This window comes from Prunus dulcis, chromosome 1 (genome assembly GCF_902201215.1).
Source record: "Prunus dulcis chromosome 1, ALMONDv2, whole genome shotgun sequence".
Taxonomy (NCBI): domain Eukaryota; kingdom Viridiplantae; phylum Streptophyta; class Magnoliopsida; order Rosales; family Rosaceae; genus Prunus; species Prunus dulcis.
Genome location: NC_047650.1, coordinates 36,839,720 through 36,865,442, shown reverse-complemented (window position 1 = coordinate 36,865,442; position 25,723 = coordinate 36,839,720). Strand labels below are relative to the sequence as shown.

The window sequence follows — 25,723 nt, the reverse complement described above, 5'->3', positions numbered from 1 at the left end:
TTTGATGAATTATTTCTTCATTTATATACGGCCAACAATTGGGATTTGATATCGCATGATATGTACGGCCTAGGAAAGCTGGCCGATATAGTTTTGTCTCTCAACCTAAAAATACTTGCAAATTTTTAAGTGAAGAAAAATGATAGGGGCACGGGCTTACCCGTACGCCCATAATTCCTTTTTTTTATTCTTCCTTCTTAAATATTGCTTTTATATGGAGGAAGCCGAAAAAAAAACAACAAGAAGAAGAAGCAGCTTGGTGCTTAGCTACCACATTATAAAAATAAAAAATAAAAAAAAAATGTGCTAACAATCACCATTATTTGGTGACATTTGGTGACTGAAGGTTTAGTCATCAAATGTCCCCAAATAATGGTGACTATTGCCACTTTTTTTTGTAGTGCCACTTGCAGCTCAAAAGCTTCAAATATGTACTTTTCACAAATCACTAGCAAATGCACTTCATTTTCCGGAGCTGCTTGATAACGTACTCAAGAGACTAATGAATAAAAGTAAGAGCTCCTCATTATCACGAATTTACAATCCACATATAGAGATCCTTTTCATATATTAGCAAGACTTCTGGACTTTCATCAGTTTCTTCCAACAAGAAACCACACGGAGATTTCCAGGAGGATGCAAGTAGTAGAAAACGAAAACAACTTAAAATTAAAGAGAATCAAAGAGAAAATACATGTTGGAAAAGAGGGATGAAGAATGGTGAGGATGAGGGAGAAAGAAATGAGTATGAATTAAACAAAAACTAGAAAATGAAAACAACTTAATTGGTTTTCAATTTTAGTTTTCATTTTGTGTACCATTCCATCCACATTTTCTTCCTCCCTCCCATCACCCTTCCTCCTTCATCACTCCTTTTCTCCCATATATTTCCTTTATATATCTCTAACAGAAAATTATAATAAATTAAAAAACGAAAACATTACTAAATGGACCTCAAGCAGTCATTTTATGACCAATATGGCAAATATTTGAACTCAATAACCCCGAAATGTACAGTTTTATGGTGCAAAAATTGGCAAGGATTCAATTTTCATAGATACTGTTAACACTTGGAGGACAAAGGCCACAAGGTAGGTAATACACAAAGACCATAGGAAACATGTTGAGGCCACTTTCTCTTATTGGGATCATGGCATGAGCAGCATGGCACGAGTGTAGCTGGTACAATTTTGGCTGCACTACAATGGAATTCAAATTTGGCTATACATACCCATACAATGGCAACATTATGAATACAAAATGATACATACTCACGCAATCCGCATCACATCTCAATTGACCACATTGTGTGCCAACTTTTTAATATAAACGGAAGATGTACCCCGCACTTACAGAAGTTTCACAGGTAATAAAGACATGATACACAAAATGGCTTAGTTTAGATAGTGGTACGCTCGAACTCAATTGAGAATCAAGTTGATAGAACCAGACTTTGGCAAAGTGCCCATCCAAGTCGGAGGCAGCATTCCAGTTTGTTCATGAGCTGTCATGAACAATGGTGGTAACATCTTGTAAACTCCAGCCACCTCCTTCATAGCCCCATTGCTGCTGCCATCGCCTTCATCTCCCCCTCCATTAGTCCAAACTGATCTTGGGCTGAAGTTCACGCACGGCCTCGGCATTAATTTTAGCAATTTCTTGAAACATGACACTGTTGATCATCTCATGGCAGCATAGTTGCCCAATCCAAAAGATTGGGTAGATATGCACCTTGGGCTTGTCCAAGGGCCATGATGAGACCCTCAACCTCTTTTTTCTTTGCATACAATTCTCCATCTGCAACTTGTTGACGAGCATAGAAATTTGGCTCTTTCGAGATCAATCCCAATTAGCAAATTTGGCATATAGTTTGCAATGAAAGATTTCATTTATATATATGGCCAACTTTTGGGATATGTGATATCGGCCCAGGAACGCTGGCCAACGGTTTCGTCTTCCAACTCAAACTACTTGTAATTTTTTTTTTTTTGGAAAACTAACTACTTGTAAATTTTTGAGTGAAGAAAATGTAGACCTGAATCTCAGAGGACAGATTGTACCATCATGTATTTATTGGTAAATTAGTCTCACTCTCTTGTCATCAAAACATGCTTTGTACATTATATAAAGGGCTTAAGACAATTTATCCCTGCACTTAAAATTATTGTGTTTGATTTTTTATTTTTCAATATTTCTTCTATACAAGAAGAAGAAGGAAAAGAAAAGGAAAAGAAAAACCTAGCAAAAGCTTCGATTTTTCATTTCTCAATATTTCTTGTACGCAAGAAGATCCCCAAAAAAAAAAAAAAAAAGGCTACGAAACTCACTAGCAAAAGCACTTCATTTTCCGGAGCTGCAGGATTAAAGTAAGATATAGCTCCTGATGACGACGACTTCACTATATCCAAATAGAGATCATTTTCATATTAGCAAGACTTGTAGACTTTCATCAGTTTCATATAAAATATTTACTATAAATCCCGCTCACACAGTTTTTAAGGCGCGAACATGGGCAAGAATTCAATTTCCATTGATACTATTAGGACTTGGAGGACAAAGGAAACATGTTGAGGTCACTTTCTCATATTGGCATGACTCCATTGGATTCCACATTATGCCAACCAAATCCTCAAATGTGAAGAGTAGCATGACACGAGCCTAGCTGTACAATTTTGGCTGCACTACAATGGCAATTCAAATTTGGCTAATGTATACCCATATGAAAGCAACATTAATTAATAATATGAATACAATATTATACGCGATACCATCTCAACTTACCACATTGTGTGTCATCTCTTTGATAGAATGATATCGTCCACACTTATTTTAGTCTCACATGTACTAAAAGACATGATATACACAAAATGGCTAGTTCAGATAGTTACACTCTCGAATTCAATTGTTAGAACCAGAATTTGGCAAAGTGCCCATCCAAGCCGGTGGCAGCATTCCAGTTTGTTCATGAACTGTCTTGAACAATGGTGGCAACATCTTGTAAACTCCAGCAACCTCCTTCATGGCCCCGTTGCTGCCGCCATCGCCGCCCTCTACTCCCCCATTAGTCCAAATGCTGATCTTGGGTTGGAGTCCACGCACGGCTTCAGCATTAATTTTAGCAATTTCTTGAAACATGCCGCTGTTGATCATCATGAAGTCCCTCATGGCTGCATAGTTGCCTCCAACTGCATCCAAAAGATTGCGTAGATATGCACCTTGGGCTTGTCCAAGGGCTATGAGACCCTCAGCCTCTTTTTTCTTTGCATAAAATTCTCCATCTGCAACTTGTTGACGAGCATAGAATTCTGCCTCTGCAATTGCCTTCTGTGCCTCAGCCTCTTTCTCCCTTTGGTAAAGAATTGCTTCGGCGGCCTTTTGCTTGTTGTATAAGTCCCAATTTGCCTCTTGTACCTTTGTTTATGAACAATAATCCATTAACCAAAAATAGCTTTTGATCACACTCCTATATGCATGTGATTATGTGATTTGAACTCGAAATCTCTTCTTCCAGTATTAAGAAGAAAAGTATCAACTAAGAGCTATGTCAAATTCACAAGTTGATATAAGCATTCAATATTCCCATTCCCTTATTATGCACGAACATCATATATGATTAGTAAACATCATCAGAATATTTTACCAACTTAATTTGTATCATAAGTGTACTCAATATTCTTTTTTTTCCAAAAAAAATAATAAAGCAAAACAAGGTACATACCTTTGTTTCATACTCAACGCTGGCCTTACTCAAAAACTCAGCCTTAAGCTTCTCCGTCCTAGTCAAGGCATTCATCCTTTCTACCTGCGTCTGCAGCTCCGCATCCCTCAATGCCACTGCCTTCGCGGCCTCCACCTCCGCCACCTGGGCCTCCTTTGCCCACCCGGCCTTCTTCTTTGCCAGCTCAGCATTTGCCTCCGCCACCTCAGCCTCCCTCACATTCTCATACACCTTCACCTCTGCTTTCACCTTTATCTCGGCCATCTTTCCCTCCCCTTCCCTCTTTGTCGCATAGATCTTCGTCTCAGCGTCAATCTTCGCCGCGTTCTGCAGCGTCAACCCCTCCCTCTCCTTGGACCCTATCTCCCCTTTCTTCCTCGCCTCCGCCACGTCAACTTTAGCCTGATTGGCCGCCTCCATCTGTGTCTTCTGCCCCAAGTAACTAAAATACTCATGTCCAGGAACATCCACCAACTGTTTGACATTTGCGTTATATATCAAAAGCCCGAACTGATTCAATTCCAACTGAACCTTCTCAAACACCTCTTGCTTAAACTCCTTTGTCCCCTTAAACACCTCCTCCATGGTCATTGAGGCAGCGAGGACACGCGTCTCTCCCTCAATGATGCCCTGGACGAGCTCCTTCACGTGGCTGGAGAGCTTGTCGTGACGCGAAATGAGCTTCGCGTACTTGTGGAGGCTGGCGGTGTCGTCGATGCGGGGGCCAATGGTGAAGACGGCGGGGAGCATGAAGGGGAGCTTCTCGGAGCTCATGGCTTGGACTTCGAAAGTGTAGTTGACTGGGGACATGTCGAAGATGATGTAGGACTGGCCCGGGAGGATCCATGCCTTCTTCGCAAGCTTTATGTCGTCGATCCCGATCCCAGTGATCACTAAATACTCCGAAGGGCTTGCTACTCTATACATGGTGATGGCTGTTCTTTCTGACTTGGTTCTTCTTGCTACTTTAAGATCAGGCTCTTATTTATACATAAACAAGGAGGAGCCAATACACCTTATGTGGCAGATAAAGTAGACAATCACATCAATTTAAATTAATTTAGCATTACTCTTATTGAAAAGTCATAGTCTATAGACTTCTAGACATATGAGGGGGCATGGTATAAAAGATCACTTATTTTATTACATTAGTTTACGTGTTAATGAAGAACAACAAAATTCATAATAATTTATACTCCAGATGCACATCAACTGCGGCATTATGTCATCAGCTAATATATTTTTAGCGATTTCAAGTTTCCCTTGAATTGGTCATAATAAATCTTTTTTTGTTTAAATATAGTTGTTTGTAGTAGACTATCTGTTTGTCATTTGAGTACATGTTATGTGAATCTCCTTGATATTGTCAATGNAAAAATATAGATTGATTGTGAGGAAATTGCATGGGACTTGTTGCAGGCTTCCAGCTTTCAAGGGGAATTTTAATCCTGTTTTTTAATGCACTGGAAATTGTCAGCGAAATTTGAAAAATATGGATTGATTGTCCTGTCTAACAGCGGAAATTGCACGGTGTTTGTTTTTTTTCCTTTTCTGTTATTGGGACGAAACTGTCAACGACGAACGATTGCAATCGAAACTTGATGTCGTTGTACAGGAAGCCATAAACGATCCAGTTGTCTAATATGAATCAATTAGCAAACTGGCATGGCCTGTTCACGTCGAGCTAACAATTGGCATATTTATATATGCCCAGTTGTTCTTGTTTCCCATCTCCAAACAAAGCTGGTACATTCTTTGGCAGAGGTTCCATATGGCCAACAGTTTGGTCCCTCAACTCATCTAGACATGTAAATTAGAACAAATATGAAGGACAAAAGTCTGCAGACCTAAAACAGGACAGGCAATTTCGCTGAGTTTGATACTTAAGCTCTCGTATAACTTCCTCACAAGACTAATGAAGGGGTCTTGATCACGATGAATTAATTATCTAAATTGCCGTATGGTGCAGGGATCAAATAGAAAAAGCTTAACAAGACTTTGACAAAGGAAAACGCAGACGGAAATATGTATACCAACTGTCATATTTTCCTTACCGTTGAAGTGCACGAAACCACTCCTATAGATACGACTAGGACTTGAAGGACACGAGGCACAATGGACATGACGTGGGAAACATGAGATTATGGAACTAATTTGTGTCCATTCTCGGTGTACTTACAGCAAAACTTCAAGCACATATACTTTTAAATGTGGTGCAGGGATCACTCAAATCAGATCCCAACAAAATTTTGAAATTATTATATTTTCAATAGTTTAAAAATGCATGAATATAATGACTCAAAGAGAATAATTTTGTTTTTCTAGTCGCATATACATTTAAATGTGGTAACGTACCTTGCATGTATGTCTTTTTTTTGTTGTTGGGGCTACTCAGTCCAAACAAGTTGGGACACTGTTGTAGTGGCAAGTGTGTTTCAACTTTCTAGAACTCAAATATTTTAACTTGGTGCACATAGAACTGGAAGATGAATTAAAAATTAGGCAGGTTTTTCATTTTATATTTTTGTATTGAACTAAATCACACCATTACAAGCGAGATTTTACTATTTTAGTTCATAAGATTGGTTGGTTTTGAGGTCTGATCCCAAGCTAAGCTTTTGTAGGTATCCAGTCATCATCCACGTCAACAAGATTATCTGAATGCAATGTAATTAATGGGAGATGGATCTAGTGGCATAATCTGATAATCCGGTTATATTCAGAATCTGTTAACCTGTTAAGTTAACGAAATAAATTTGAATTTACTCTAATCTGATCCGATAATAACCGATCTGATTTATGTAACATTTATTTTATTATATTTTTACTTACTAAACATTTTGCACTTCTCATTGATAGAAATAATTTACTTTTAAGCCCAATTAATAACCCCACATCTCTCCCACTCTAAACTAATCCCAACCACGTCAGACCCAAACTCAAAAAGAAGAACAAAAACTGCCACTCCTCCTCACTCATTTCAGCTGCCTTCTCCTTTCTTTTTGGTCAAAATTTCAACTTTTTTGTTTTCTTCTCTCAGTTCTTTCTCACGTCACTCAACTACAGAATCCATCCCCACTCCACCTAATCGAACGGACAATCCCACCCAACCCCGTAATATATCAATGTTAGAGGGAGTTTGACACAGCGAACTGTCATGGACTTGATTAAATTTTAGGATTGTCTCAGATTAGCTCAGATTGGTTTAAGCTGGATTAGGTACTGACTTACGTTTAGTGTTGTTTCGGACTAAGAAGCTGGATTGTAAAAATAATGAAGACCTATATTTGGTGCTGTGTCGTCGAACTAAAAAATAATTATTGTAATATTGAAATTTAAAACAATAATTAGAGAAACAACAAAAATTCTGAATTTTTTTAAAACCTAAAATTATCTTAAACTCATGAGATGCAGACCCAACTCAACCTCCCCATTCTTTTTATCTTTTTTTTTTCTCTCTATTTTTTGTTTGTTTAAGATAATAGGACAGAGAGAAAAAACAGAGGTTTTGCCTCCTATGGATCAAATCATCAATGCCTGCTGCGATTCCCCTCCCCCACTGAAGCCATCTTCTCTTGCTCACTAGGATTAATAGATCCTCTCTCTCTCTCTCTCTCTCTCTCTCTCTCATATCGCAACCCACCTCCACAACCCCTTTTCCCCAATTCTCCTTCTCCCTTTTTTACTCTTTTTTGTTTTCTTTTTAATTTAAAAAAATTCAATCAGAAAAGCTTCAAACAGAGGCTTCAACAAAGGTGTTCTCTCAGGCACGCCGCACATCCTCTTCGATCTTGGCAAGTCAGTGATCTGAGTTTGTTTGGTTGCAGAAATTAAGTAACCCTATGAGGAATCGGAGCAGATAGAAAGGGCTCTCTGGGTCAATTGATTGGGTGTTCAATTGGGTATTGTTGTTGCTGTTGATAGGGTTGGTGGTGGTGATAGTGAGGTTGGGCGATGACAGTGCAAATGTTTAGTTCTGCGATGGTTTTGTTCGAACTCACGAGTTCAATATAGCGTGGGTGCTATATTGCGAGCCACTTTTCAAGCTCGCTAAATTGGAGCAGTGAGGGAGATTTTTCACTGTTGAACTATATAATCTCATTTAAGTTAGTCCCTTCTCTTAACAAACATGGGTTTCAATTCAAATCCTATTTAAGATAGTCCAATCCAATGAAGCCTACCAAACACACCCTTCGAGTGTACTCTCGCCTGCATGTTTTTTCTTTCCTTCTTTCCAGAGATTGATCAGATATCCAATTATCCAACATATCGGATGTGGATTTGCTTGTGCAGGATCAGATATAAGCTGATCCACTCCATCTCCGACCCATTCAAAGCTCTACCTACACTAAGCCTATTGGAAACATGTTGAAGACTCTACCTACACTAAGCCTATTGGAAACATGTTGAAGTCACTTTCTCTTATTGACATGACCACATTAGACAACAAATACCCATATACCATATATCCTCAAGATTACTAAACGATCTAAAACTATATCCACAACATAAACCACTTGGACATTCTGAAACATTGTGAATAGAAAATGACATTATGGATATCAAACTCCAAGATAATGGTTCAACTGAAGAAAAACCTTACAATTCACCATACATGGATTAAATATTTAAGGATCAAAATAAAACGGCAAAAAACAGTTCATCTGTCAACAGTAGCTCAATCTAAATGTACTTCTTGCACAAACGTAACACTACCAATACTGCCCAAAACAAGAAGCTCATATTCCAGTGAATGCCTTCTTTCCAGCTCCAGAAGAACCAGCCGGAGTCACCTTCAACACGTTAAACCTCACTGTCTTTGACAATGGCCTGCAAAATTTAACAACCATATAAGTACAGATTAAAGAAATGAAACGAAATATACGAAAACCAATCAGCAACAGTTGCAACAGATTTAACAAGCAACATGTTTAGGATCTAACCTGCATTGGCCAATGATGACATAATCTCCCTCCTTCACACGGAAGCATGGTGACACATGAGCAGGAATGTTGGAATGCCTCTTCTCATATCTACAAATAAGTGAGATCAATTTTCCTGTTTCTAAGAAAAAGCATAACTTGACCTTTTCATAGTAATATGACCTCACCTTTGGTATTTCTTAATATAATGAAGATAATTACGTCGAACAATTATAGTCCTCGACATCTTGGCACTGTGGCAAGTACCGGAGAGAATGCGACCCCTGATGGAGACATTGCCGGTGAAGGGGCATTTCTTATCAATATAAGTTCCTACAGTTACAGGCAAGCAACCCTTTTAGCCATAAGATGAACACCAAAGTTGATATCCCAGGTCATTTGACCATAAGGTTTCAAGAACAACTTCAAACAAGACTCTGCCTCCCACTCCACTCAAATCACAGAACACTCAAACTGTACACACGAAATGCTAACAAGCAACATTCAATCCCTGAATATAAGTAACAGTCCAGAGCACTTCATGGTATATCTAATTAAGCATAGACATTTGACCATAAGGTTTACAGAACAACTTCAAACACGACTCTGCCTCCCACTCCAATCAAATCACAGAACACTGACACTGTACACACGAAATGCTAACAAACAACATTCAATCCCTGAATATTAAGTAATAGTCCGGAGCACTTCATGGTATATCTAATTAAGCGCAGACATGAACCAAACTTAGCAGATGTTACCTATTAAATTGAGCGACATTGACATTTACTACATTATTCCAAAATAAAACATGATGTCAATTCCAGTTTAGAGGCATTATCCACCCTCTTGATGTCTGAAATTTAAGCTCATTGTAGAGAAACACAAGTTTAAACCAATTACAAGAGTTCAGTCTAACAATCGTAGCCCACTGCTAACATCTAGCTAACATAGCCAAATGCTTCACTATTCAAAGAGACTAATAAAAAACAGGAAATTGGACCATATGTACAACAATTTGAAACAAACAAAACCCAAAAATGAAGAGCAACCATGAGATTAGTAAACTGTAAAACAAATAAGAGATTAAATTAAACCTTCAATAGCGTCTCTGGGTGTCTTGAACCCCAACCCAACACTCTTCCAGAAGCGATTGCCTCCTTTTCCTGGCCTCTTTCCTTTCCCTGTCTTCTTTGAGCTGCAAAATTTTACATCACATCAATATGTTAGCCACCACCGCATCCATTTCATTCTCTCAACGACTTAACAGTTATTTTATTGCTATACAAAATCACTAGATTTCAGCTGAAGCAGATAAACAAGAACACGCACTATATATCGGATGTCAATTTCTGAAATGACTAAAAAGAAAAGATTTTGAAACCACTGGCTTACCTCAGGAATACCTTGGGTTGCTTCAAGAAAGCCTTCTCGGTCTGAAGCACACACACGCATAAAACGATGAATTAATAACAGCGAAGTGAATTGAATTAGAGCCTATTTCTGACAGATGGAAGCTTAGAGAGAGAAGTAGATGGATCTACCTGTTCCGCCATTTTCAAGCTGCTTTGTGGAGACTGGATGAAGCCGACGCCGTGAAGGGAGACTGATGAGCAAAAACCCTAATCTATGCGGAAAGGAAAAGGGCGATGCTTGAGGCGAATATATGTGGAACCCTAATCGCTGCAATGACTAAAATGGCCATGGATCAGAAATAAGAATAAGTTGAATTGGGCCTTTTTTTCTTCTTCTTTTTTAATGAAAATTTCGGCCTTTTGGGCTCGCTATTTTTTATTTTGGGTTAGAGAAGAAAGAGAGGAGGGACAACATAATCAAGTGAAAATTTTGGGTCAATATTAAGTTAAACCCAAACACCTTAATACTTGATCCGACTGGACTCATTGCATCCATATTATGTGACATTGTATGCAGTATTCGGAATTCTCCAATGTGGGTTGGCATAGGATGTGAGTGGACGGTCAATCGGTTATATGGTGTCGATTATTTCGCCACTCACATCTAGAAACTCGCACTAAAGAAAACGTCATTCAGCATTGTTTGTTGTTTTTAATTTAAGTCACCTAGCGTGTATGGATGACTCATAAATGTTTATACATGTGCAGTCCACCAACCATACATCAAGCGTGAGAATTTGCCGTTCAGCTCATGGGCAACTGACCCTAGTGGAATTTTGCACATAAGGAAATTCCTAAACCATGCATGTAAAATGAAACCCATGGCCCAAAATGAAATTAACAGAATGGCTCACTCAACTTTACTAAAGCCCATGGTGTGGTGATCATTTAAGGCCCAGACTTGGAAGGCGGGAAGAAGAGAAAGCCGACAAAACAGGCTGATATTGCGGTCCTGCGTGGATTACAGCCCACGAGAAGGAAAAAGAAAAGGAAACTCAAGAAAATGGTAATTCCTTGGGGAGCGAGCCGTTAGAGGTTGACACGGTTTTTGGGACCCAGCCCCTTTTTGCCTTTTTGAATTTCTTCACCTCCGCTGCTCCGCAGCAGACCACTTTTCATGATTTTAAACTTGACGTACATTGACGAATTTACGCTTCTCATTCGGTGGATCTAATTCCATGATTTTTGTCACGAAACATTTTCTTACTTTATTTTCCTACATTTTAAGTGTTTATTTACGGTTAAGCAAAAAAGAAAATTTTGTTTGTTTCACAAATTTAATCTTAAGAATTGATAAGCAAATCAAAATAAAAATTTATGCAAACAACATACTACTTTAATATAATCTAAATTATGTGAAAAGAGATTCGAACTCAGAACAGAATACATCTGTCCTAACCAACTTAACTAAGTCCGTACAAAAGCAAATAAAATTTAGTTCAAATAGTTAAGAGCATTAAATATGTATCATCCCTTGTATTTGAGTATTGTTTGTATTGTTGAAGAAAAAATTATTGCTTGTTTTAAAAAATAAATCACTAGACCAACAAATATGAATTTCATATATTTAAATAATGTACTTGTGAATGACGTAATTTTTTGTACCCCTAGAAACTTTTCATGAGTAAAATTTAGCATTCTTCGAGAAAAATGTACTTATCCCACTTTCATTATGTTTTAAAATAATAAATTATGTTGTTTTTTTTTTCTTAATAATCAATATATATATAAGAGAAATATAACTAAATCCTATTTATCCTAAGAATATTTTGATGTCCTTAGGAAATAATAAATGGCGAGGGTATTTTTGTCAAAATATTTTGCGGCCCAAAACCGAAAGCAACAAGCCACACTGGTATTATTAATTGGGGGCTGAAAGCATCCAACGTTTCTCTCCCTCCATTCCCACTCTAAGACCGTTACTATTCCCTCCCTCTCCATTCTCCCCATTCTCTCTCTCTCTCTCTCTATTATACTTCTCATGATGTTATGTTATTGTTCTCTGCCCTCCTCTTTTCTTCTGGTGATTTTCTTCTTCCTTTCTTCTCCAACTTTCATTTTCTTCTCTCATGGGGATTCTCACTTTGCACCCTTCCAAACACCACCCGTTTCAGGTACTTTCACTTTGCCACGCATTTCCTCAGTTGGGTTCTTTGTTTCTTTGATGCTGCGCCTATTTTTGTTGTTCATTCTTGGACATTGGCCACTGTCCTCTGCTATCAAGCTCCTTCATTCGTAATTTTTGCTTTGAATGGAGAGTTCCTTTGTAGTGGAAAATTATAACAATACTTACCCTTTATAATCAATGTGCAAATTTCTTTCGTTTCCATTTTCATTATTTGTACTTATTTTTATTTTATTTTTGCAGGGTGGGATTTTGGGGAGAAATATGAAGTGGGATTTCAGTGGGGGAGTGGGAGGTCCCTTGTGGAGGGGCCCTTTGGTGAACCAGTTGAGAGCTCATCGATTGTGTTAGCTGCACAGAGAACACAAAGGAAAGATCCTCTTAATGGGTTCAAGAGGTACACAGGAGGCTGGAATATCAGTGACCATCATTACTGGGCTGTAAGTTCGTCACTCTTTTTGAAGAACTTTGCTTTTTGCTTTTCTTCTTCTAAATATATGAAAAAAGCTGAATTTTAATGTTGCCGTCTTGTTGTACTAAATGTCTTTTAATATCATAAAAGTGCTTTTGAAATCAGGGAGAAAGTTACTTCCTTGTTGCTTTGTAGTTAAAACAAGATATAGAAATTTACTTCTGCGAAATTGTTAGAATATGGCACTATTTTCAGCACTTAATGACTTCATGTTGACTAAGAATGCCATTTTCGTAGCATCCAAACACCTACTCTCAAATATATTAATATCATAAACTGATTTTCTGATATCCTAAAATTTTAATTCTTCAAGTGTTTCTCTGGCATGTATGTTATTTATTATCCCTTAATAACATTTCATTTGTGTTTTTAGTCTAAAATCTTGAATTTCTTTTCATATACTCTTTTTTTTTTTGGGTCCAATTTTTTGTTCGAATGCAGTCTGTGGGTTTTACTGCAGCTCCCCTCTTTGCCGTTGCTGCAATCTGGTTCCTGAGTTTTGGCTTGTGCTTGCTGATCATCTGTGTCTGCTACTTTTGCTGTAAAAGGCAGACTTATAGCTATTCCCGGACCGCATATGCTCTTTCTCTCATATTCCTCATACTCTTCACCATTGCGGCAATGTACCTCTCTCTCTCTCTCTCTCTCTCTCTCTCTCTCTCTCTCTCTCCATATATATATATATATATATATATATATTATTTATTGCTCGGTGTTTAGCTGCAGTTGTTTAAAAACTGATGTGCTATTTTTTGGTTTCTGGTTACAGGATTGGATGTGTTGTGTTATACATTGGCCAAAAGAGGTTTCACAGTAGTACAACAAATACATTGGAGTATGTTGTACATCAGGCAGATATTACGGTTGAACAACTAAAGAATGCATCAGATTATCTCGCTGCAGCCAAGCAGCTTGGAGTGGACCAAGTATTTTTACCTTCTAACATTCAAACTGACATCGATGAGATTGGAGGAAAGCTTAATTCTTCCGCTAGTACCCTTGCTGAGAGAACACAGGAGAACGCAGATGACATGCGCGATCTCTTAGATTCCGTGTAAGATAAAAATCAAAGGCCTCTTTTTCCATTTCTTTTTCTCCTGGTTCTTTGAGATTTAATCTGATCATAAATTGGATTATCTCAATGTACATGCAGGAGACTGGCGCTTATCATAATTGCTGCCATCATGCTTCTGTTGACATTCTTGGGATTCTGTGAGTTGCTTTGATATCTTTATTAAGATACTATATTCTGGTTTTCTAAACATCTTAGATTGTGGTACTTATTCATTCCTCTATTGTCACATTTTGTTCCAGTATTTTCAATCTTCGGCATGCAGTCGCTTGTGTACATGTGAGTGAGAATTAGTTCCAATACCTCATCTTCCTCTTCTATCATTTCCTAGTTTCTTTTTGGTTGAGTATACTAGCATTAAATGTATGCTTCTGGTTTTTCCCTCACTGAACAGTTATAATTTAATTGTTGCAGCCTGGTGATCACAGGATGGATACTTGTGGCTGGAACATTCATTTTGTGTGGCACATTCCTTCTTCTTCATAAGTAAGCCTTATGATTTAGTTACGATGCTTTTCTGCTTCGATATATCTGCATGGCTTACAACTAGAAAGCTAACTTTTTCTTCCCTTTGAAATACTAGTGTGGCTGCTGACACATGTGTTGCAATGAATGAATGGGTTCAAAACCCCACTGCACATACAGCATTAGATGATATACTGCCCTGCGTTGACAGTGCAACTACCCAAGAAACCTTGTTGCGAAGCAAGGAAGTAACTGCTCAACTAGTCAACTTGATCAACGAGGTCATCACCAATGTTTCGAACATAAATTTCGCAGCCAACTTCGTGCCAATGTACTTCAATCAATCTGGTCCATTGGTGCCAATCCTCTGCAACCCATTTTTTCCTAACATGGCTGATCGAACTTGCACTGCTGGCGAAGTGAACTTAAACAATGCAACGGAGGTAAAACCAACCAAACTCTGCAACATTAGTACATAAATACTTGATGCATCAAGTTTGGTCTACAAATGTAATGCAAGTAGAGGTTACATTCATAGACTAATTTTGCACTACTTGCATTACATTTGCAGACCAATTTTGCTAAGACTTTAGAAACCTCAATACTTGACTCAAATTTTTGCAGGTATGGGGGAACTATGTCTGCCAGGTTTCGCCAAACGGGATTTGCACCACAACGGGGCGGCTGACCCCTACTTTCTACAGCCAGATGAGTACTGGAGTAAGCCTGAGTAATGCCTTGAATAATTATGCCCCTATACTCGTTGAACTACAAGACTGCACATTTGTTAGGGAAACATTTAGTGACATTTATAGGGATCATTGTCCCGGTCTAAGTCGATACAGTAGATGGATCTACATTGGGTTGGTCATGGTCTCTACTTCAGTTATGCTCTCACTCCTACTGTGGGTGATATATGGGAGAGAACGACGCCACCGCGTTTATACGAAAGAGTTGATGGCTGAATCAGCTCAAGGTGCTGAAGGGGAGAAGGAATCTTGATGGAAGTTTTTGCAGCATTCCACTGCTCAAAATTATAACATGGCATTTGGTTTCAATTCGGTTTCAGGCTTGTACATATTGAATGCTCGTTTTGTACTTCTGCTTCTTAGTATGCAATTGCATTGCCAATTTGCCATTAAGAAGGCCCAACTCTTTTAAGACCCAATTGCAGCTAGAATTTATGAGCTAAATGTTTTGGTCCTCATATGGACAATAAAATCTAGCGGGCTTCTATATATGCGCCCAACAAAATGATCAGTGCACTCAGCACCCAAAAAGATTGAAAATTTATCGAGCGGGGTTACCACAATGGTTGTGGCCCTCCACTTTCTCCTCTCTACTTGGCGTTCAAGATCGAAAACCCAAGGTGGGTTTCTTTCCTCCATACATCTTATTTCTTAATTCTCAGTGTTTTGAATTTACTAATTAAATTTTTATCTAGATTTAGAAGCCATCAAAATCAAGTGCAAATCTACAATTATGAACCAAATGTTATGGTCCTCATGGATAAAATCTAGTGATAAAATTCCATTTGTCTCCAGATTTGGGGAAGAAAAAAAGAAAGAGTGAAAACTTCTATGTTAATTATGGCTTCAATGACAAGAAGCAAAAATAACAAAATTCAATGATGCATGTGGTGCTTTAGAAAGTTGATGCATGCCCCAGCTGTCTTCTCCAATTGGTCACCCAATCTGCAGCCATCCATGTGCTCAGTTGAAATTTTTTTCAACAAATTCCCCATTATTGTAGCTCCAACATGTGGAGGATTGATTGGCCCAACTATGGCTTTCATTACACTACTTTTATGTTTTTATTTTAAAAACAGACAGCAGCCTAATCAAGGTTAGAGAATTTAAAGTATCTTTGTAAAATCAGCTTAACCACTTTCAGATGCAACCTTCACTCTCAAAGTTAAGAGGGTGGGTGGGGGCAGGTACTGGTGAGTTGACCTAATCAACAATTTGAAATTATAATATAACTTCAATAATTTTTTTATTTTTTTTGGGACCAATTATTAATATAACAGAATTATTGTTTCAATTGTATCTTATGCTTAAAGGTGAATTTTTCAGTAGAATGATTTGTTTCTATAGTACATTGTACAAGTCATAATGCTTGCAAGCATTGCACTCCTCGGTGACATAATGCAAATATATCTTATGTCAACAAGAACATATACAATGTAGTAATAAACAACAACTCTTCAAATATACTTGTTAAAAAAACAAAACAATTATTCAAAAAATAATGCAACACAACCCTATTATTCTATGAACAAGGCTAACTTTTGGTTACTCATTGAACAAAGGCCCCATTAATATATAATAATTTTTTATAATAAAATGAGAAGTTGAATTTTTATGAATTTTACTAGCAGGGTTCTCAAGTTTGAACCCTCAGTGCACCTTAATAATGTGTGTGTGTGAGTGAGGGAGAAACTCCCCTCATCTTGTAGTTTAGACTAGCGAAAGTATTTATAAAAATAAAATAAAATAAAAAAGATTGTGAATTAGTGAGACGTTCTTATTTCATTGTGCAGCTCATCCAAGACATCAAGCAATTATCCTCCTTCAGTATTGATATTTAATTTCAGCATGCCTTTAGAGAAGCAAATTTTGTTGCTGATACTTTAGCATCCTTAGGTAACTCTTTGACCGGGTCTAAACTTTGGGTTTGTAATCTTCCTCTTCCGGCTTTGAACTCTTTTTACTTGGACCTCTTTGGGCATGTGTGCCTAAGTTCTGTTAGTCTTTCTTTTTCGCTTAAATTTTTATTATTTAAAGAGGCTCTTATTTACTTTTTTTTTTATTTTAATCTTTGTTTTTATGAAATTTTAACTTTATATTGTTGATTGGTTTGGATATTTTGCTTTGATTGCAAAGTAGTAGGCTTTCTTTATCTTTGGATGTCACCTGCTTTTGTTGCAATCATTTCCCTGTCTTAAAACTAGAAACATTGAGGATGGGCATGTCTCATAAAAACACAAAATTGACACAATGATCTCCAATTCATCCACTCTGGTGTTTGAATTGAGAACTCTCAATAATACACAGTTTCAGACCCCAAAAAAATCTCAATAATACAGCTTGGTTAAGGCAAAAAGAACATTTGCACAGTTTTTTTTTTTGGAGTAAGTCCATCTTTACAAATCCAAGAAGGGAGGAAAACACAAATGCTTACTCATCTCTAAACATCCACTTGCTCTAATATTATATTAAAGTTCAAATCATTAGTAGAATATGTGCTTGACAGCCAATTTACAAAGAAATTACAAACATCATAAATGTATTGATATGATATGCCTTTCTTAATTTGGCTGCCAAATAGGCAGTAGTTGCCTCCTTTACAAGCCTTGTAACCCCCAATTTGGCCATACAAATCACCTTCAGGATCTTTAATTTTTCTTCCAAAACAAATCAACCTTAGAACCTTCCCAACCACCAACCATTTTAATATTGAGTATCTATTAATTCTCTTAGATTATAAGAAAGACAACCCATGTTGCTGTTAGGGTGATATAATGCAACATCTTATTCTATGCCACCAAAATATCCAAAGCTGATATGACCCTAGAGTATGCCAAAGGGCAAAGTGGCAACCAAGTCATACCCATTGACCTGCATCATCTCTTCAAATATATATTTTTAAGGCAAGAGAGAGATATTATTCCCATTTCTGAACTTGAAGGAAAGAAATTAGCTTCAGGGAATTGTTCAATCAAATATGGTATATGCCCTAACTTCTGTATTGTACATGAACAAAGAAGCCTATGAAAGCCATTGATGAATCATGAAGGAACAGAAAATAAAACAAAAGGCTGCTTTCTTTTTTCTTCTAGCCCACATCTTCAACAACTTACAGCTTAGCCTATGCTTCCTATGCAACAATAAACAATAAATTCTTGTTTGGGTCACCTCCATCACCACAGTTGTCATATTTTCAATAATGTATTTTCTCCTTCACATCTCTTTCTTTGTACATTTCAACTTATATTATTATGATAACAGTAGCAGTTTACTCAACTTTGTTTTTATAATAATCTTATCCTTCAAGTGCACTAAGTGACAACAAAGCCCTAGTGAAAGATGTGCACCAAGTTAATTGGTTTTAAAATAACTTTTTTTCCCTCTTCACTCAATCCATATTTGACAAATGTTAAGTGACTTATTGTGTATATAGGACAGTTGAATCTATTCCTTTGAAACCCCTCAATGAGTAGCTAACCCTTTGTGAGATTTCAAATGGATCATATGCAAAAAGTAGATCTAATAGATTGGATCACTCAAAGTTAAATATATCTTGTTTTTAAGCTAAGCGATATTTTATTTTAATTTAATCTAAACTACAGGGATGATATTTAAATTTGAATTCAAAATGAGAAGCACATCCTTCTAGCTAACTTAACTAACTTCATGCATGCATCATCTTTTTAAGCAAATTATTAAGCTTTGACTTTGGCCTTTGTATGTCGAAGCCACATATAATGGCAAAACTTGCAAGTGGGCTATAATTGATGCTGTTATTAAGCTTTAGCTGCCAAATGCTAATTAGGACTCCCAAGACTAGGTTGTATGTGGGTTAGGAATTGAAATTATAAAAAAACAGAAGGAGCTTTCCATCCATCACTATGAGCTATATGTGCTGCATCAATATTGGGAACTGACCTCCCAATCGTCATCACCACCTAACCTTATCACCTTATCCTTCAAAGAATTTGGGTTCAACTCCTAAACCCTATGCTATGTAATTGTATTTGACGAACGATTTTGATTAACAATCTAACGACATAATGATAACATATAAAATTATTTGACAGGAAAAAAACAATTATTGTTTTAAATCAAAGACATACTCCTTTTTTTTTAATACCACGTCTCAATTTCATTTGAGTAGAGCACATAGGTGGTGGAGGATCACATCCTCAATACATGCTGCAAGTTGTAAAATGAGTCATCATCCAATTTTCAAGTGGGTGAAGACTGGAAATAATAATTAGCTCAACCTTGTTCCAAAATTCCAACGTTATATCATTAGCATTAGTGATGATTTGATAAATAATGAAGGTCAAATATAACTTCTCTTGTAGAAAAGAGAGACAATCAACTTTAGTCTTAAGATCTTTCTCAAAGATTAAATGTGTTGTTTTTTTTTGTCAAAAAGTATAAAGAGGGAGGAGAATTTACTCACGCACACTGATATTAAAGAGTTTCAAAATATACGAACACTGGTATTAGGCCAAACATACTTTTCCACAATAGTACGGCGGCCCATTGACAAAATGTGTGCAAATTAAGTTACCCCAAAATAAATTAGACCGTCAATGAAATCGCTGCTCTCTCTTGTTTTATGTTTTGCCGGCAAAATAGGAACCCCTCCAATCATAAGACGTATTTGACCAATATAATTTGAATTGGTCTGGGAAAGCAGCCATTTAAACATCCAACGGTCAATAGGCGATCACATGGGGAATTGGAAATGGAGCTATATATAGACTTCTCTTGATATCCGTACAAGCACCGTTACTTATTTTTATAGTTTATAGCATACACATTATAAAATTGAAAATACTTAATAATACTTAGTCAAGAAAGAGCCATGACATGGGGCATGACTTGGGCCAGCCCGCCATACCACATCAAAGTTTGGTCCAATTTGAATCAAGTGAGGATACGCTAGTTCTTGTGGTCCGATTTGATCATAGGGCGCGACTTTGGATTCTCGTTTCCACACTCAATAACTACTAGGAAACGTGTCATTGTTGGGTTAACAATAATAAATAGAGAATATATGTTTAGTTGCATACTTAAGAAGTATTGTTAAAGTAAATGACATGTTTCGAAATATTATTGGACTACATGAAATTGTAAGGACGGGAGGATTCAAATTGGTCAAAAATTGTTCAATCTACTTAATTGTGACTTGTGGATCATCCAAAACAACTTGGGGTTAAGATAGCAAGTTCAGTAGGGAAATAAAGTTCAACTAGAGTAGCTCAGTGGGAAAAGAAACCCTGGAATTCAGTTCAAATCGAAAGGGGAGTTCCCTTACTACTAAAAGAAAGTGGGCATAATATTCTTCTTTTCTTCTGCTTTCAGCTGACCCAACATCGTTGATGAAATAATACAATAAATCCAATTATAACGAGTTCTTATACGATTTCTAGTATAATCAGAAAAAATTAAGTACAAGCAAAATATGTAGAGACCCGTCACACTCCACAAGTTTGGCCTTTTTTGGGGTTACTGTGAAAAAATTGAAAACTAAATCTGTTATAATCACTATTTTTTCATCTAAAAAATAATGGTTTGTTATGGTTCAGTGTTATGAAATCTGTTGAAATTCGATGAGACTCGATATAACTGTGACAGTTGATAAAAGTGAGGAGTATTGACTACAATATAGAGCAACAGAGGAAAACAAGATTAAGGTTTCAAAATTTAAGATCTAAGATCTAAATCTGATGTGGTGGAGTGATCTAATATGAGCAAGTGTATAATAAGTGATCAGGGAAGCCAATGGAATACTAACGCATGGAAAACTACCGATTTCAAATTTGTAAACCAACAACTGAACCAACTCAACAGTACTGATCCAGTTGATTGGTCCTATCTGGATAATTTTGTTGTACAAATGTCACACATCTATCTTCACCTCACATCACCTCACCATTTGAGCTTAGTTTGTTATAATTTAACTCAAATAGGTAGCTTTTTTTCAATTTTTTAAAAATACAAGTGATAGTTTAAACTACAAAGGGGATGAGGTATCTCACACACACTATTGTGCCATGAGAGTTTGAACTTGAGACCACTAATTTACAAGTTAAGATAATTTTTCACTGGACTAGACTCCGTTGACATAAATACCATATTTTCGTAATCCTATGATATCAACGTTGTTATTTGTTTAACTGAACCCATTTCATGATCCAACCCTACGTGTATGATTATTTATTTATTCCTCTTATAAGATTTATTTCTTGATTCTTTGAGTGAATAAGAAGATTGCAATTTCTCTAAACAAAGATAAGAGCCAAAACAAATATGGCAAAGAAAAGAAGAATCAAACGAATGGGAGCATTTTTGTTCATTATATTAATTAAATGAGAGTAATTTTACTTATCATATTAATTAAAGGTGTATGGAAGAAAAAATAAAAAAATTTGAAAAAGGGCCGGCAGCCCAGTACACACCTCGATTCCCTCCCCCGCAATCTCTCCCTGACTCTCTCTCACTCTCTCACTCTTCGCCTAATAAATTGAGTGCAAATTTATCCTAATGAAAACCACTCTCTGAAGTCATTGATTTATGTTCAGTTGTTGTCTGGGCTTAGCCCTCTTTGTTACCAAAAAAAAAAAAAAAAAAAAGTCACTGCATATAAATCATGAACAAGAGGACAAATTATCCCTGCCCTGCTCAATCCATGGATAAGTAAAGCTGAATTTGACGCGAGGGAGAGATACAGAGCGCGAGGAAGAGGAGAAAGAGAGAGAGAAGAGTCGGGGTGGGCTGTGGGCCCTTTTTAATTTTTAATTATTTATTCTCACACAAAAGTTAACTATGATTAATAATGAGACATATTAGCATTTATCTTTAGTTAATGTAGTGAGAAAAAATGCTCAGATTTTGGAAAAACAGAGCCACTCACCGAAGTAAATGAAATTGAAATTCAACCTAAAAAGACCAACTCCATAATTAGCACATTCTAGTCACTTTTATTTTATTTTGTTTTTTATATTCCATACCAAAGTTTGAAAAGAAAAAGAAACTTCCTTGAGAAAACTACCAGTCTTCTTATTAAAATAAAGTAAAATATACAGATTCTCATAAATAGAAAAATAATCATCCTAAGGACCTAGGGGCATAAAACCCAAAAGTCCGGGTCACTTAAGGCATTACACGAAGAACAAGCCAATGGCAAGCCGTAATTAAGAGAACATAATTGGGTTTCTCGTACTTTCAGTTCTGGCGTTTCCCAAAGAATTTATACGTGGCAAGCTCTCTGCACTGGCCCCAGTAAAAGCTGTTGGACAAGCGGCTCCAACTTTCGTCCTCTTCCCGCAGTCCCTATCACTCCAGCCGTTGGATAAGATTCCCAACGCCTAGAAAAACCACCAAACGTGGTAAACCGAAAACCCCAAACCACCCCTAATCTTCAACCGAATTACCATCCACCGGCACTCAACTTATCTATAAAAACGGCCCTTGAGACTCGTTAGGTTTGCCAAACCAAACGCCCTTAGGGGCCCTTAGGGGAAAAAACAATCTCTCTCTCTCTCTCTCTCTCTCTCTCTCTCTTCTCTCTTCCTAGATCTGTTGCTTTCTCTATCTAAACACACTCCAATGGCTACCCCATCGTCTTCATCATCGAGAGCGAGAACCAGGTCAAGCGGACCAGTTCTTCGCTCGCTCTCACCTTCCGGAAGGTTTTACACAGCCTCGAATGCCTCCATCTCATCTTCCGCTTCGGGCTTTGCTTCGTCCACAAGCTCTAGCTTTTCATCTCCGGCCTCCGCCTTCTTCAGCCACCACAAGGACCACTACTACTACAATCAGCAGATCAACCACCACCATCACCACCGATCCGCTTCCCCGACTCGTGTCAACCTGTACACCTCCTCCGCCCCTTCTCCATCCGTCCGCTTCTCCATCGACCACCGTTCGATCTCTCCGAACCACTCGAATCGATCCATCACCGTTTCGAAGAAAAATGGCCCGATCTCGATGCCTAAGAAGACCTGTATGTGCTCGCCGACGTCGCATCCGGGGTCGTTTCGCTGCAGCCTTCACAAGAACATCGGTGGAGGTCACAACGCAGCTCCATATCCGACGAACAGGCTGAACATGCGCAGATCTGCTATGACGAACTCGCTGGTTCGTATCGGTGGAGTCGAAGGTGAGTGGGTGAAGCGAGCCTTAACCGCTTTGATCCGCCCTTGCGCCCACCAGCAGAGGCGAAGAGCCGGCTTCCAGCCGAGGCCGAGCCGGCTCTCGGCCATGTCCACCGCCGACAAGTGACTGAGTTACTATTGGCGATGATCTCTCTGATTTTGTTTTACAGAGTAACAGAAAGATACAGGTCAGGTTGGTTAATTTCCGGTAATTACTTCATTGTTTACGATCTTTGAACCCGGTGAGTCAACTCGGAGCCACACAGCCCCGCCGCTATCGATCCGAGCTGATCCGACGGTTTTAGCTGAGGTCAACTCAACTCGGGCGAGTCACGAAGCGGAGGCGCCGAGTCGAGCCGGCGAGTTTGCGCTCTGGGATACGGAGCGTCACGCCGAAACACTGTGAAAGAGAAACTCCATATTGTACAGTTGAATGATATGATTTTCTATGGAAAATTGGAAGGACAGTTGTCGGACATTTAATCTTTTCCCTATACAAATCTCCCAATTAAAACTGGATTAAGGAAAATTAAGAGAGTAATAATTTGCATTCAGAAGTTGCATAGACTTGGTTCAGTTTGGTTTTGTGACACAGCCGTTCATTCCATTTGTGTGTGCAGCATTTGGGGTTATACGTTATGTTTCCCGTTTCCGTCACCGTCCGTTCCGTTCAGTTCAGTGTCATGGGTTCCGTTGGCCGTCATCATCACCGTTACAGTGTTACGTTATGTGTGTTCCGTTCAGTCAGCCGTATTGCTTTACAAGGTTGCGTTACTCTTTTTGCGAGGTATATTCTTTCTTTTTCCATTAATTATTATTGTTTGTTAATACTATTTGTGTTGTGTTTATTATTTGTTATATTGTAGACTTGCTTACTTTTTTGTTGCTTTGGTTTGAAAATTTCGAACTTTTTGTTTTTGTTTTTGGCGGTTCTGTGCAGGTGTGAAGTTATTGACTAATTTTCATGGACTTTTGAAGGCTATGAAATTTGAAAAATATGACCTTGAACTCAATTGTGGAAGCCATGGACGAAATAGACAAATGAACCTTCTACAACACTCCTGACTTGAAAAGATATATTATATGACTATTTGCACAAAAAGAAAAAATCTCATTTAAAGCATAAAATAAAAGAAAAAAATCTCAGTTAAATAACACAAATATTTACTCTTATGAAGAAAAGTTACTGTGAAGAGTGTGTGGCTCAAATTGTTCAAGTAAAACAGTAAAAATTCCCAATACTAGAAAGAAAAGTATAAATTTAGGGGAAATTGAATGAAGAAATTCAGAGGAAGTACAGCTGTCTTCCATTAATTGCTGACATGATGGAGGAGCAGAAAAGGAAGTAAAGGCGAAAGAGCATGACCGCATTTATTACGTTAATCTGGCGCCAAGCGGGATCGGTGCCATGATTGGAAAAAAGTGAAAATACAAGGACCAAAAAGAAAACAAAAGAGGTAAAAAGGAAAAAAAAGCAAGACGAATGAGTTGGATGGACCATCAAAATTCAATGTGGACCAGACCTTTGATATTGAAAGCATCTTCAAAACTTTTTTGAGGTGGTTGTTGACACGTCCAATTCTTTCCATTGAATTACTTGTCAAAGTGGCATCCACGATACGACGTCGTTGGAAAGGGAGGAATAGGAAAATGATATTATGTTTCTTTTCTTGTATGAAACGGATGTGGGGTCACTCGAGATGTTTGAGTTTGAGGTTGACGACGCCTTATCTTTAGTTACTGAATAAATTTACCTCAACTCGAATTGGACCAAACAAGACGGCTTACCAATTAAGGCCCTTTCGATCTGGCTACACACCAAAAGGCAAACTCGCAGGATTTACATGCAATTCCTACTTCGATTTTTTATATATAAAATATAAAAAAAGTTCGTTACGGTTAATTGGTCACACACGTACGGGAGATTTTGATTGTTGATTTATTGTGATTCACATACATCAATGTCTAGAAATCATCAATATTGTAATAGAAATCCTCTTATACGTTAAATCAAGGACAAAAATACTTTTAGACTATAGTGTGCTTTAACGCGGTGCAAATACTTAGAAAATATGAACTTAGTAGTGATTTTTAGCAAGTTCATACATTTAAACAAAAATAAAATAAAATAATAGTCGACTCTTATGAAACTCTTAATCCTGCCTTTACATTAAACACTTTGAAATTATTAAGTAAGAATTTTAATAATTTAAGTTAATTGAGGAGAAGAGTACCAAATTTTACTGACATAAGTCTAGACTATATCAATAATGACAATAAGATCAACAAGAAGCAAATATATTTTCTTAAAATACAACCGTTTTGTTAATCGAAAAGTAAGAAAAATGTGGAAATCGAATTGACATGAATGAACAAAGACATAGACATGCACTTTGAATGCATTTTGACTGAATTACTCTATGAATCTATACAAATGTACACACAATACGTGTGCAACATGTACGAGAGTTAAGGGATAAGTGATTTAAAATTATTCAAATGCATGAGTGTGGTAAATTTGCACTAATTTTTATTTGTATTCATGAGCCCTAGCCCTTTTTGGGTTGTGAGAAGATAATGGCTGTGTTTGTCACAACAAAGCCGACTATATGGAGACATTATAGGCTTGGCATGCCGACAT

At 37.5% G+C, this 25,723-nt stretch overlaps 4 protein-coding genes across 5 annotated transcripts; 2 read left to right on the top strand and 2 right to left on the bottom strand.

The window, feature by feature from the left end:
- Positions 1–2,898: 2,898 nt before the first annotated feature.
- Positions 2,899–4,645, bottom strand: LOC117615314 (flotillin-like protein 4). Its single transcript, XM_034344379.1, has 2 exons — positions 3,719–4,645; positions 2,899–3,411 (listed from the first exon to the last, which is right to left on the bottom strand). Exons 1-2 carry the CDS (start codon positions 4,643–4,645, stop codon positions 2,899–2,901), a joined length of 1,440 nt encoding a protein of 479 aa, XP_034200270.1.
- A 3,605-nt stretch (positions 4,646–8,250) lies between these two features.
- On the bottom strand, positions 8,251–10,343 carry LOC117615713 (40S ribosomal protein S11). The gene is made up of 6 exons (XM_034344850.1): positions 10,185–10,343; positions 10,036–10,076; positions 9,738–9,838; positions 8,829–8,973; positions 8,662–8,751; positions 8,251–8,548 (listed from the first exon to the last, which is right to left on the bottom strand). Exons 1-6 carry the CDS (start codon positions 10,194–10,196, stop codon positions 8,458–8,460), a joined length of 480 nt encoding a protein of 159 aa, XP_034200741.1. The 5' UTR covers positions 10,197–10,343; the 3' UTR covers positions 8,251–8,457.
- A 1,621-nt stretch (positions 10,344–11,964) lies between these two features.
- Positions 11,965–15,427, top strand: LOC117616826. Of its 2 annotated transcripts, XM_034346253.1 has the most exons (9): positions 11,965–12,169; positions 12,424–12,620; positions 13,094–13,275; positions 13,422–13,706; positions 13,806–13,864; positions 13,967–14,003; positions 14,139–14,210; positions 14,308–14,632; positions 14,814–15,427. In XM_034346253.1, exons 1-9 carry the CDS (start codon positions 12,037–12,039, stop codon positions 15,189–15,191), a joined length of 1,668 nt encoding a protein of 555 aa, XP_034202144.1. In that variant the 5' UTR covers positions 11,965–12,036; the 3' UTR covers positions 15,192–15,427. The 2 variants fall into 2 exon arrangements, with proteins under 2 accessions (XP_034202144.1, XP_034202145.1); XM_034346254.1 differs by lacking the exons at positions 13,806–13,864; positions 13,967–14,003.
- A 6,993-nt stretch (positions 15,428–22,420) lies between these two features.
- On the top strand, positions 22,421–23,576 carry LOC117625930. The gene has a single exon (XM_034357533.1). The coding sequence runs from the start codon at positions 22,535–22,537 to the stop codon at positions 23,207–23,209; it is 675 nt and encodes a 224-aa protein (XP_034213424.1). The 5' UTR covers positions 22,421–22,534; the 3' UTR covers positions 23,210–23,576.
- The last annotated feature ends 2,147 nt before the right edge of the window (positions 23,577–25,723 follow it).